General features: G+C 58.6%; 1 protein-coding gene across 7 annotated transcripts in view; it reads left to right on the plus strand.

Annotated features, from left to right (window-relative positions):
• The window catches only part of SCN5A (sodium voltage-gated channel alpha subunit 5), a gene marked incomplete at its 5' end in the record, with an annotated part of 79,129 nt that overhangs the window by 7,458 nt on the left and 58,828 nt on the right, over nt 1-12,843 (plus strand). For 5 of the 7 annotated variants that reach the window (XM_080673329.1, XM_080673330.1, XM_080673331.1 and 2 more), the window contains 3 exons: nt 3,290-3,370; nt 4,701-4,829; nt 10,909-11,000. In XM_080673329.1, coding sequence (XP_080529455.1) covers nt 3,290-3,370; nt 4,701-4,829; nt 10,909-11,000 — 302 coding nt within the window. Of the gene's footprint in view, nt 1-3,289; nt 3,371-4,700; nt 4,830-10,908; nt 11,001-11,131; nt 11,224-12,843 lie in introns of all 7 variants that reach the window. The other 2 variants (XM_080673327.1, XM_080673328.1) reach the window with 1 other exon arrangement.

Raw genomic sequence — 12,843 nt, forward strand, 5'->3', positions numbered from 1 at the left:
TGCACACCCCCTACTGGGGATGTGCCCGCCACCAAGGTACATGCCCTTGACCGGAATCGAACCGGGGACCCTTCAGTCCACAGGCTGACGCTCTATCCACTGAGCCAAACTGGTCAGGGCTGCTTACACTTTTTAAGAATATATACATATATATGTTTTTATTGTTTAGAGAGAGAGAGAGACATGGATCAGCTGCCTCCTGCATGGCCCCTACTGGGCATGGAGCCCACAACCCAGGCATGTGCCCTGACTGGGAATCGAACCTGTGACCTCTGGGTGCACGGGATGATGCTCAACCATTGAGCCACACCGGCTGAGCTGCTCACTCTCAGGTGTGAGCTCTTCATGCTGCTCTGTGGGTGGCAGAGGCCAAGGGTGGGATCACATTCCCCCTTGGTGGGTGAGGAGGCAGGGGGTGGCCCAGGTGACTTTTGTTGTCATTGTGCAGGGACGGCGTAGCAGGGGCTCAGGTGGAGGGCAGCTGTGGCTGAGCTGGGCTCTGCCGTGGACCAGCTGTGGACCTACAGTCATTTTCTGTGGCTGCTGCAACAAATCACCACAAGCCTAGCAGCTTAAAGCAACACGAAACTATCCCCTTACAGTTCCCGGAGTCAGAAATCCACAAAGTTCTCCCAGGGCTAAAATCAAGACATCGGCAGGGCCCTAGCTGGTTTGGCTCAATGGATAGAGCGTCGGCCTCTGGACTGAAGGGTCCCAGGTTCGATTCCAGCCAAGGGCACATGCCTGGATTACAGGCTCAATAGGGGGCATGCAGAGGGCAGCCAATCAATGATTCTCTCTCATCATTGATGTTTCTATCTCTCCCTCTCCCTTCCTTTCTAAAATCAATAAAATATATTGGAAAAAAAAAAAAAGACATCGACAGGGCTGTCCCTGTGTGGAGGCTCTGGGGAGAATGTTTTCTAGGCTTTTCCAGTCTGTGGCGGCTGCGTGAATTCCCGGCTCTCGGCCCGTTCCGTCTTTAAGGCTGTGACAGCTGGTGGAGTCTTTCTCACACGCATCCCTCCGAGGCTGGCTCCCTGTCCCCCTCCCCTTCCCACCCCCTCACCCCACCTCACTCACTTGTAAGGACCCTGTGATGACCCTGGGCCCACCCAGAAACTCCAGGATAATCTCTGCATCTTAAGATCCTTAGTTTAACCACATCTGCAAAGGCCCTTTGCCATATCAACTAACAATCATAGTTTCTGGGGATTAGGTATGGTTGTCTTCGGGGGGCTGTTATTCTACTGGCTATAGTATCCTTCAACTTAACCTCTTGGTGCCTTGCTCTCCTCTGTCTATGAAGCATCTCCTCATGGGCTGTTGGGAGAATCCAATTAGTTCATGGATACAGAGAGCAGAGCCTGGCACCCAGGACCGGCTCCGTTAATGCTTGCTCTTAGCATCATTTCAGATTGCAAGACTCATCTGGGATCCTTATAGAGGGCTTAGCAGTCTGTGGGGTGAGTAAAGGCTGGTCCAGGGGCTTGTGAACTGTCTGCCCAATGAGGAAAGACTCGGCATGGAGCCCAGGTGTGGGGAATGTGTGTGTGTGTGTGTGTGTGTGTGTGTGTGTGTGAGAGAGAGAGAGAGAGAGAGAGAGAGAGAGAGAGAGAGAGAGACTGAGATGGGAATCTGCTCCTGTCTTTGAAAGCTGGAGAGGGAGGTAGACTTGACACAGAGATTGTCACACTGGCAGGTGGATGCAGACACCAAGCTAGGGGTAAGGGGGGACCCCAGTGCCTGGGGTCGGGGGAGGGGGTTGTCCCCTGCCAGGGAGGAATGCAGGCTCCCTGGGGGCTGTGGCTTTCGAGCTGAGCAGCTCTGGTTTGATTAAGGGGGGTCCAAAGCCTGACCCCTCTCATCCCAGATAAGAAAGAGTTTATTGTCGCTGGGGGCCGGGTTTGGCATGCTTTGCCTGGTTCTCTAGGAGGACTGGAGGTGTGGAGAGCTTCCACCCGGATTCCTTGAGAGGCCTCAGCTCTGCCTCTAGCTGCGGCAGCCCCTCCACTCACAGGTCAGCTCCCTGCTCAGCCCGATCTCCAGTCTGACTGCATTGGTCTCCCCATCTGCCGAGGCCGGGTCGGGCCGTGGAAAAGGGAGCTGTGGTAGGAGGAAGGAGCAGGCCCCTGGAGCTCAATTACTGCAGCTCCTGGCAGCCTGTGGGAATGAGGGGCTGAGGCTGGGGCAGCGTGGGGAGCCTGGGGGCAGCCACAGGGAGTAGGAGGCCCAGCCTCTCCTCTCTGGCTGGGGAGGGGATTTGTGAGGGCAGCTGAGTATTCCTGTTCCAGGCCAGGCCTTTTGGGGGTGCCCCAGCCCACAGGGAGCCCAGGGTCTGCCCCTTGCTGCTCTGTAGGTCTTGCAGGGGTAAGGGAGGCCGTGGAGATCAGTCCAGCCTGAAGCAGCAGCTGGGACCTGTAGCCAGAGAGTCAGGGCCAGACAAGGCCTGAGGCAGTTCAGTTCAAGGCCAAGGGCCCAGAAGGATGCCCAAGACAGTCGGAGCATTTGAAGAGTTCCCCTCTGGCTGGGGACATTGACAGTCAGAGAGCAAGCACATGCTAAGGTGCTCCTGCTGGGGAGAGCTCTATTGGGGGTGCTCTGGCTGGGGGTGCTCCTGCTCGGAGCGGGGGCTGGGGGGGCGCGTCTTAGAGGAGGAGAAGGTGTGTATTCGGTGGAAGAGGATGAGTGAAGTGATGAGCAAAGGCAGGAAGCAGCTGGGGAAGCAGCCCCCTGCCTCCCAGGGTCAGTGTGTCCCAACAAGGAACAGACGTTGTGTCAGCAGGGCACTGCTATGGAGAAGTCCCAGGCCACAGGTCCGCCTGGGCTGCTCCTACAGAAGTGTGTGTGGTGGGAGGCGGGGGGGAGGACTCGGACCCTGCACCATGGCCTTCCTCTCCGACAGTGGCCCCTGAGGAGGTTTACAAATGCCATCTCCCTCCAAAGAGGCTGTAAAAACCTCCGAGGTCTGGGCGTGCCCGTCCCCCTTGCCTCCAGATGGACCCTTCAGGGGACCTGCTAAAGGTGCAGGTCCATGTGTCTTGTCCCTCCCAGGGGCTGCAGTGCCAGGGAGAGGACAGAGGCCAGCCTCGGTGGGGAGGTTGGTAAGGACTGGGCACGGCTCCAGTGTGTCTTCTTGGAGCCTCCGTCTCATGGATGTGGCAGCTCTGGCCTGGGAGTGACGACCCCGGGCCAGGCCCCCCTGGCCGTGGTAGCCTAGCTGGCCCCCGGCGTGGTTTTCCTTGACCCCTGGCGTGGTTTTCCTTGACCCCTGGCCCACGCTCTTCAGCATGCTCATCATGTGCACCATCCTGACCAACTGCGTGTTCATGGCCCAGCACGACCCTCCGCCCTGGACCAAGTATGTCGAGTGAGTATCTTCAGGGCCTCTCCGGCTGGCCCCTCCCTCCCTTCCTTTCCCTTCTATTCTACGGCTCCTACAGTCACCCCTGCAGAGGGCTGGGTCCAGGCTCAGGGACTCACCCTCCTAGGGGGTTCTTGGCCCAGCCCCCACCTTCTTTTGCTGCTTCCACTCCTGCCAGCTTCCTGCTCTGAGTTGTGCCCTCAGGGGAGGAAGCTTTCCAGGTTGGCAAAGTAGGGGCTCCTTCCTAAGAGGCCTGAGGACATTGGAGAAGGCTCTGAAACAACAACCATAATAATAATTGATTGAGCACTTAGCGCATGGCAGACGCTGACATCGAACAGTAGACATCATCTCTTTTAACCCTCACGGCAACCCAGGAGGGTAGGTGCAGTCATATCCCTGTTTGACAGATAAGGAGACAGAGGAGGAGAGAAGTACCTTGCCTGATACCATGCCGCTGGGAGGTGTGACCTCCAGGAAGAGGCACAGGGCCTCCCCGCTTCAACACCGCACTCTGCTGCCTTTTCCCTCCAAGTCCTGCCTCTGTCACCATTTGCACAGTTTTAGAAAACCGCTTCTGGTCCGTCCTTCCCCAGTGCCAGTGCCTTACCCGCGGGCGCTGAGCAGACCTGAGAGGCCCGTGGTGCATCTGGCTCCTGATTTCAGAAGATGGAAGCAGCTTGCGGGTGGCAGTCCCTGTTCACACAGGACCCCTCAGTGCTGCCCCCTCCCCCGGGCCTGCCTCCAGCTGCTGAGACCTGGGAGGCACAGGGTGTGGCCCTCTCGCATTCCTGGGGGCCACAGTCCCCGCATCCAGACATGTAGGATCCTTCAGCCCACCCCAGGCAGAGAGAACAGTCCCTACCCATCTTCAAGTGTTAGAATATGAACCCCCTTTCCAAGGTCAAGAGAGACATCTGTAGCCACCTACCCAGTAGGTGGTTGAGTGTGGACCATGCTCTCCTCGCCAGCTGCTGAGGACCCACAAATAAAGTGAGGGGCTGTGACTTGGGTGTCCTTACTGTCCCTTGGGGCAGACCCAGTGGCCACCATACGCCTGTGCCCATGGACTCCCAGGGCTGGGTTAAGGAGGCGGGTGGAGGGGCCTCTTACATCAAGACAACCAAAGGAGATGGAGGTACAGGGGGCACATGGCAGGCACTCTGTGTGAGTAGTCACATGGGAAGATGGATTCTTAGCTGGAGGCTGGAGACAAAGCTCAGCCCACAACGCCAGCCCAGCCTTGGGGCCCCGAGAGGGGGCTGCTCAGGACTCACGCCGCCTGGGAGCCTGGCTGCAGGCTCCGCCTCCCTGAGAGACCCGTCTTTCCTCCCAGGTACACCTTCACTGCCATTTACACCTTTGAGTCTCTGGTCAAGATACTGGCCCGAGGCTTCTGCCTGCATGCGTTCACCTTCCTTCGGGACCCGTGGAACTGGCTGGACTTCAGCGTGATTATCATGGCGTAAGTACCTCGCTCCCCCTCCGCGGCGTTGTGCGGTGCCACGCCAGGCCACACTGAGGGGCAAGCGTACCTCGCTGCACCCAGCCCTCCCGGCCTCCCTACTGCGGTCCACATTGTGGCTCTGCATGGGGCCGTATAACAGCCCACCTTCCTGCCATGGCGGGAGGAAGTCAGGATGGAGCCCTCAGCTCATCCTGGTGGGATAGCCGGGCCCGGAGTAGCTCAGGCCACGGTGATCAGGCCGCGGTGATCAGGTCCACTGCCCGTCTGTAGCCTCATGGCAGCCCTGTGCTCAAGGGCCACCGTTAACATTCTGGTTGAGCACCTTCTGCCCTCTCCACCAAGGGAACCCAGTGTCACAGCCTCAAATACCCCAACCACTGTGAACAGTGACTACGAATGAAACCACAGTAAAGAGAGAAGGAGTCTGGGGGAGTGGCCGGCCATCCCCAGGAACTCACGCCACGCCCACCAGCATGTCTGCTCTGCCCAGTCGTAGACTCCATGTCTGGCTCGTTTTAAGGCACCTGGTCCCTGCCATGGCCCAGTGGGTCCTCCCACTAGCCAGAGAGGTGGGTTGGATGGGGATTCCCTTCCCTATTTTACAAATGAGAAAACTAATGCCAAGGAGCTCACCAGGAAGTGAATGTGAGCCCTGGCCTGCTGCTGCACAGGCTCAGGCCCCGCCTCCTCGCCTGGGAGGAGACCCTGGCTGAAAGGCTGGGTTGAAGCCTGCCATTCGGTGTCCCTGCCATTCGGTGTCCCAGGCATCGGGTGCTGTGTTCTGGTGGAGACAACCGATCAGGGAGGGCCTCCCAAGCAGGAGCTGTGGTCAGGGGCTCAGTGTAGACTTAGTGTCGTAGACTGATGCTGGGCAGAGCTGAGTGAGCGGGAGAAAGCATAGTGGGGCAGGAGGACGCAGAGTCGGGGGGCTGGGGGCAGGCTCCTCCCAGGCCACAGCAAGAGCCAACGGCAATGGGAGCCAAAGACCGCTCTGGCTGCTGTGTGGACAGGAGACAGAGGGGAAGGGTGGAAGCAACAGGGGGGGCGGAGGGTGGACCAGGGTCCACATAGAGAAGGTGAGTGCCATGGTCAGATTCTCGATATACTGCGAAGATAGGGCTGACCAGAGACCCCAGGGCAGACTTTGGCTTGAGCTGCTGGGTGAATGGTGTTACCACTTGTTGAAATGGAGAATGGAGGGAGGAGCTGGCAGAGGGAGGAGGCAGGGAAAGGGCCAGTTGGGAATATATTAAGTTTGACAACATCCAGGGTGAGACATGGAGTCAGCAGCTGGATATTGCAACCTGGAGCTTAGGCTAGAGGTCTGAGCTGGAGATGTATGTTCAGAAGCCATCGGGGTGCAGATGGTATTTAAAGCCTGGAGACCAGATGAGATCATCCAGGAGGGAGTGTAGCCGGAGCGGGGAACCCGCCCAGGGGCTGGACCGAGGGACGCTCCACATCTTGGGGTCAGTGTCGAGGGGGGGAAGCAGGAGGGCACTGCCAGGGATGGTGGAGGGAAATCAGGAGAGAGCAGTGTCCCAAGAGCCACCTGAGGGCAGGGACTCAATTTGAAAGATACCACACAGCGGCGTGAGGAAGGCGAGAACCGAGACTGGACCATCAGCGTCAATATCGCTAATGACCTTGACAAGACAGGTCAATGAGTGGAGGACTTACGCCTGATTATAGAGAGAGGGAGGAGGGGAGGTGGAGCAAGTGAAGACATCGATGTTGTAGGATTTGCTATAAACAGGATCAAAAACAGGGTGGTGGCCAGAGGGGAAGCTGGGTGCAGGGAGGATGTTTAAAGAAGGGAGGTGTCTTTGCAGGTGGATGGGAAGCATTCGGGAGAGAAGGGAAGTTTGGGGTGAAAGAGGGGGAACTGCAGGATGGAAGCTTGAGCTGGCCGAGGGGTGGGAATCCAGGGCCAGGCAGAGCGTTGGCGTTGAGTGGGGAAGGCAGAATTTCAGGTGGAGATGGAGGTGGACTCAGAGTGGATGACGAGAGAGGAAGAAATTTCTCTTCTGAGTGCTTCTATTTTTCTCAGTGATAACAAGCAGGATCATCAGCTGAGAACAGGAGGTCTGAGGAGAGTGGGAGCCGGGAGTGTGCACTGACTTGGGAAGGGGGTAGTATGACTGCTGTGCCCTATGGGAGAGGGGCAGGGATCCACGGGCCCCTGAGGCCCCAGTGTCACAGGAAAGGGGTTTGGCAGGAAGGACACAGTGGCTGCCTTCCCACCCTGGAGCCTGGGCAGGACAGTTTCATGAGAACGATGCCCCTGACCCTGGGAAAGACACCGTGCCCTGGGCCCTTGTCTGATGGCAGGAACCAGGCCTGGCCTGTCTTCAGCCCATGATTCTGGGAAATTCTCTGCGTGACCTCAGGCCCTTAGCAAGTTCTCCTGTCCCGTCTCAGGAGAGAATCCCAGCCTCCATCCCCACAGGATCCCACGGGGAACCGCTCCTTCCGCTCGGAATCACAGAGCAGGTGTGCCCTGCCCGCCTTCACCCTAGACCGGAACTGGGGGTGACAGAGCAGAACAAGGCCTCAGAGGCCACCCTCGTCCCACAGAAACAGCAGGCTCACTTCCCCGAGGACCGCATGGACCCACTGGATGTCAGCTCTGTGCTCTGGGCTCGGTTGGCCTGGCAGCTTTGATTGACAGTGATTCTGTCTTACGAAAACAATTAATTACTGCCGTGGTAATGCAGTGAAATGCATTTTGCTCTAGCCAAATGGTTCAATAACGCAGGCCTCTCAGGATAATCAAAGGAGTCTTAAGTGGCAGCAAAGTTGTATTCGATGAAACTCCCCATCCCATCTCTGTTTTATAGAGATGAAGAAACTCAGAGAGAGCCTGCACTTGCCCCAAATTATAGAATGAATCAACAGCAATGTCTCCTAGCTCATAACCATGAGAGGCACCCCAAGTCTGGTGATCCCGCACCCCCACCTCCACCTGATTTCGAAGTGGTGGGAGGGTTGGAGGGGGTGCCAGGAAGCCTGCCAGGCTCAGCCTGCAGCCCACCAGCCAGACCTCTTCCTGTGGCCCCCTCCCAGCTGGGCATTACCTGCTAGTTAGCACAGCCTCCCACCTTCTGGGGTTGTTATGGAAACCAAACCTGGAGGGGAAGGGTGGGGGGGGAAGCAGAGAGGAGAAGGTGGCAATCATGCTAATGTGCTGAGTGTACCCTCTGCCTAGCAGCCCAGGAGGGGCCCTCTGCATTGAATGGGAGGGTGCACAGCAGGACAGGGCGGGGCAGGGAGAAGGCCCAGGTCTGCCTTTGTGGTTCCTCGGCCCCCAGAAAGGCTCCCCCTGCACCGGGGCTGGTGTGACGGGGTGGGATTCTCACCCACACCCTCTGCGCTTTCTGTGCCAGGGCCCCGACCCCACCCCAGCCCTCTGCCCCTGCCCAGCAGCGTGGCCAGGGCAGGGAAAGGACAATGGCTTGGAGGAGCATTTTGCCAGCCTGCAGGAGGATTGGACTCCACCCCCAGCCTCCCACCCACCATGGCTGAAGCTAGTCCTTTGCCAGATATGGGTCTCTCCTGCCTGGCCCCACACCCAGGCCCCAAGAGAGGCCTCACTAGGAGGCGAAGGCCCCAACCTGGGAAGCAGCCAGGCCCCAGGCTCTGGGAGGAGTAAAAGAGGCGACAGTCCCCGTGTCCCACACGTGGTCACAGCCACGCCATGCCCTCACCCAGCCCTGTGCCCCGCCTTCCAGACTTCCGTGCCCCCGCCCCCCGCCAAGATTGCTCCCCCCAGACGTGTCCAACATCACAAACACACCACTAGCAGCCCCTCTGCTATTCTCAGCCACTTGGTGGCTTTGCAAGCCTGGGGTGCACACATGTCCGGATCCTGGGGTCTCGGCTTCTCTGTGCTCAGAACTAGCTGCTGAGGGGGCAGGGGATGGATGGAGGGCAAGCGCTGTCTGCACTGGGGACCTGAGGGGGTGGGGAAGGCAGGTGCACAGCAGGACAGGGCGGGGCAGGGAGAAGGGGATGGGCAAAGACACGGGGACGGGATGGGCAAAGACAGGCAGAGTCACTCACTGGAGACGCAGGACAGACAGGTCTATGAAGGACAGGAGGGGAGAAGCAGGGACAGTTGGTTCCCTCTCGGATCTACACAGTACTCCCCTCTCTCCCTGGAACCGGAAGAAAAAGCCTTGAAGCCAGTGGCCAAGTAAGGAAAGCTCTCCCCCGGCCACCCCCATTCAGCCAGCCACAGGACACAGGGCCCAGAGCCCCCAGCCGGCCGTGGCTTCCATGGAGTTCCAGACTGTTTCCCGCTTAACTCGACAGTCCTGGGGCAGCACCGTGTCTGGGCAGAGTCCAAGCCTGAGAGAGGAACGTGGAACAGAGGCCTGAAGGTCTGACCTGTCAAAGAGATTAGAAAAGCCATCAAAAGTCAATAGGGAGCTTAGACCAAATCAATAGGTATCTATGGGCCAGAACAAAGGAGGTGACGTCCGTTCCCCACCGGAAGATGGGGCTGCATCCGACTGCTGCCCTGGAGGAAGATGTTAGCTGAAGTGGGTCCAGGAGGTGGAATGGAAATGGAAACGGTCTGTGATGTGACAAGAAGGAAAGTTCCACGGACTTCCCATCTCTGCAGGGATGGAGGGAGCAGACGAGGTCTGCAGGGCCCCATGAGTGGCCGTGGAGGACGCTGGTGCCAGCCAGTGTCAGCACTGGACCACACTGGACCCTGCTGACCCCAGGACACCGAGTCCCCTGACACAGCCCGCCAAGTCCTTCTCTGTAGAAACCCCCAGCCCGAGGGCCGATGTAAAAGTTCTGAGTAGAGTGGAGGGTCCTGGTCCCCCGACTGCCTGGCAGAGTGAGTCCCGCGGCACTGCCAGCCCACCCTGGGCACTCTCCCAGCGTCGCTGGGCTGACATCCTGGGTCTGACATCACTCAGACACCAAGTCAGACCCACTTGGTTAAACATCAGACGTCCCGAGTCCGCTGTTCTTTGTTAAACATCAGACACCTTCGGTTAAATGTCAGACACCCTGCCTGCGAAGCCGCTGGTTAAATATCACAAGTCACTTGCCATTGTCCCGATGGCCCTGGTCACACACTGTCCCCCCGTCTCTCAGACATTCTGGTCATGTGGCGCCTCCACACGTGTCCTCACACTCGGCTTGGGCAGGTCCCTGCTCCCAGAGGACACTCCTTCCCCCTGTGCCCGTGGAGGCCACGGAGGTCCAAGCTGTAGGCAGGAGGCCACGCCCACCCGGCTCTGCTGAGCATCCCTGGGCTCAAGCAAGCCCCAGTGACTGCTCACCTCCGGAGGTCTCTCCTACTGCGGAGACCCAGGGCATCCTTGGGGGACAGTGAGGGTCTGGGGTGAGACTGGGGTGGACTCATGGCGGGGGGCGGGGTTGGAGTCTCCCTCAGATCCCTGGTCCTGCTTTTGTCTCTTCTTGTGTTGGCCACTGCCTGTGAGCAGTGGAAGAGCTGAGGGATCAGACAACCTCCCTTCTCATCTTCCAAAGCATCATCTTGAGAACGCTGCGTCTCTGGTTGACTCCTGATGGTGGCGGGGAGAAAGTGGGCAGCCCTCAGACACCCAGCCCCACTTCCGGGGTGGTCTCAGCCGGGGCGTCAGGGTCCCCTGGTTTGGAGCAGCCAGGCAGGCACACGCGGATGATCCGGGCCGCGGAAGACGCAGAGCGAACCCAGGCTCAGAAGCCCACCTGCGCCTCTGTCGCCTGGCCAGGGCCTCCTGGGAGACTGTCCCTCTCCACCCCGCTGTGCCTCTCCATCCTCAGACCCTGTCACGTGTTGCGTCACGGTCCCCAGTGTCACGGAGAATGTGGCCGAGTCCTTGCCTCCTGGCACCGGTTATTCACGGGACCATCACCCTGAAAGCCGCGGGGGGGAGAGGGTTGCTGTGTGGAATCCCTCAGGCGCCCCCCGCGGAGGTCCCCGCGCAGGAGGGTTCCGATCAGGAAGAAACTTTAGGGGAGGCCCCTCCCCCTGTGGGGGAGGGCTGGTCGGGAGGGCAGGCTGAGGTGCTGCTTTGTCAATCCCAGTAACTGTGGTTTGATTCTGCAGGTATGTATCAGAAAATATAAAACTAGGGAATTTGTCGGCTCTTCGAACTTTCAGAGTCCTGAGAGCTCTAAAAACTATTTCGGTTATCCCAGGTAAGACGCCACGCGTGCCTCGCAGGTCTCAGTGACAAGTGACTCTCTCTCTGTCTCCCCCTCCCCCGCCCGCCGTGTGTCTCCTCCTGGCGTGTTGTCACCGTCTCGTGTGTGCGTCTCCCTTGTTGCAGATACACAACTGAATTTGTGGACCTGGGCAATGTCTCAGCTTTACGCACCTTCCGAGTCCTCCGGGCCCTGAAAACTATATCAGTCATTTCAGGTGAAAATCGGGTTAAACGCCAAGGCTGGAGGGACTTTCCAGCCGCCTGAGCGTCGAGGGGGACCCTCAGGAAGGCCCCTCGCATGTGCCTGTCAGCAGAATACCTTCCCCCAGAGCTCGGGTCCGGTGGGAGCGGACGGCCGTGGGCACGGCTGTCTCCTCGAAGCTTCAGGACGGGCTTCGCCCACCCCAGGCAAACCCACTCGCACAGACACCGGGGGACCCCATGGCAGGGCCTGGACTGAACCCGGATTCTCCGCCGGATAGGAATTCCTTTCCCAAACTGACAGCTATTTGAATAGCTGAAAGCTTGTATGTGAATTGCTTCTTCCTGAAGCATCGTCCTCCTCCGGGGAGGAAACCACATCCACACCCGGAACAAAAAAGGGAAACTCCGGCCCTGCCCGTCTTTCCTGGCGGGGTGCCCAGCCCCTGCCTGCGTCCCCTCCGGGGGTCTGTGCAGAGCCGAGCCCCAGCCCCACGTTGTGAAACGAATGTACTCTGCGGACAGGCGCATCGGCCTTGGCGTCTAACAGCCCTCGCTGCATGGTGCGGTAGAGGTTTAGCAAACCGCGCATGGTAGCCGCAGGGAGAAATTCTCCTTGACAGATGTTGGCAATCCTGGCAGGAAGTCTCCCAGGCCAGACGGCTTCTCTAGAAAGTCCGTCAGCCCCATTCATTTGGGGAAGCTCCCGAAAGACCTAGATTTCAGAGCCCCGAGGGCCGTGCCCAGAGGCTTTCTAGGGCTTGTTCTGAATGCAGCTGCCCTCGGAGCGGAGCTAGAGACTGGCGTGCCGCTGATCTGGAGCGTCAGGGCTGAGGAGAGGATGCCGTGAGCCACATGGTTGCACCTGCTCCTGATAGGAGATGCTGGTGGGTCCTGGCCCCTGGGCCTGCGTCTGGCTGTTACTGCCCCCACAGAAGCAGGCGCCCTGCTCTGAGCTCCCTGGACTCCCCCTGGTGGGGTTCATTATCTTATGAGGAGCACCCCCCTTATGCAGTGTTCACACCCAGCCTCAGAAGGTTCCTCCTGGCCTCTGAGCCCACCATGGGATATGCACAGGGGCCACTTGCCCCCCACAGGTGGCCCAGATTCCTGCTAAGAGCCGGTAGCAAGGGGGACCCGCTGTTCCCAGCCACTCCCATGGAGCTGCCCCATTAAGACAGGTGTCCTTTGCCTTGACAAGCACATGCATGCTCAGAGGCCTTGGGGTCTGTCTTCTAGGGTCCCAGGGGCAACCTCACAGCCCACTGACCATAGCAGTTAAGGACAGCTATGTTCCAGTCAATTTTGTAAGGAAGGCTGACAAAGGAAACTATTTCTCAGTCCTGGGGGAAAGCAGAAGCCTGTCAGTGGTCACTAGGAAAATGCTGTGGCCCTATCCTGGAAGGCTCCCTGGAGGAGGTGCTCCCTGAGCTGAGTCTTACATAGCCTTGGCCCTCTCCAGACCTTGGTCTCCTTTCCCATAACATGGGGATGGAATAGGAATGGTTGGTTTCTGAGGGCTCTTCACCCAGCCTGTTAGAACTTCAGTGGCCAGAGAATTTTTCATTTGGTCCCCCAGGATTCAGACCTTCCTGGGTCTTTTCAGAAAGAGTCTTGCTATTGCATTGGAATTA

This window comes from Plecotus auritus (genome assembly GCF_963455305.1).
Source record: "Plecotus auritus genome assembly, chromosome: 6".
In the NCBI taxonomy this organism is placed as follows: domain Eukaryota; kingdom Metazoa; phylum Chordata; class Mammalia; order Chiroptera; family Vespertilionidae; genus Plecotus; species Plecotus auritus.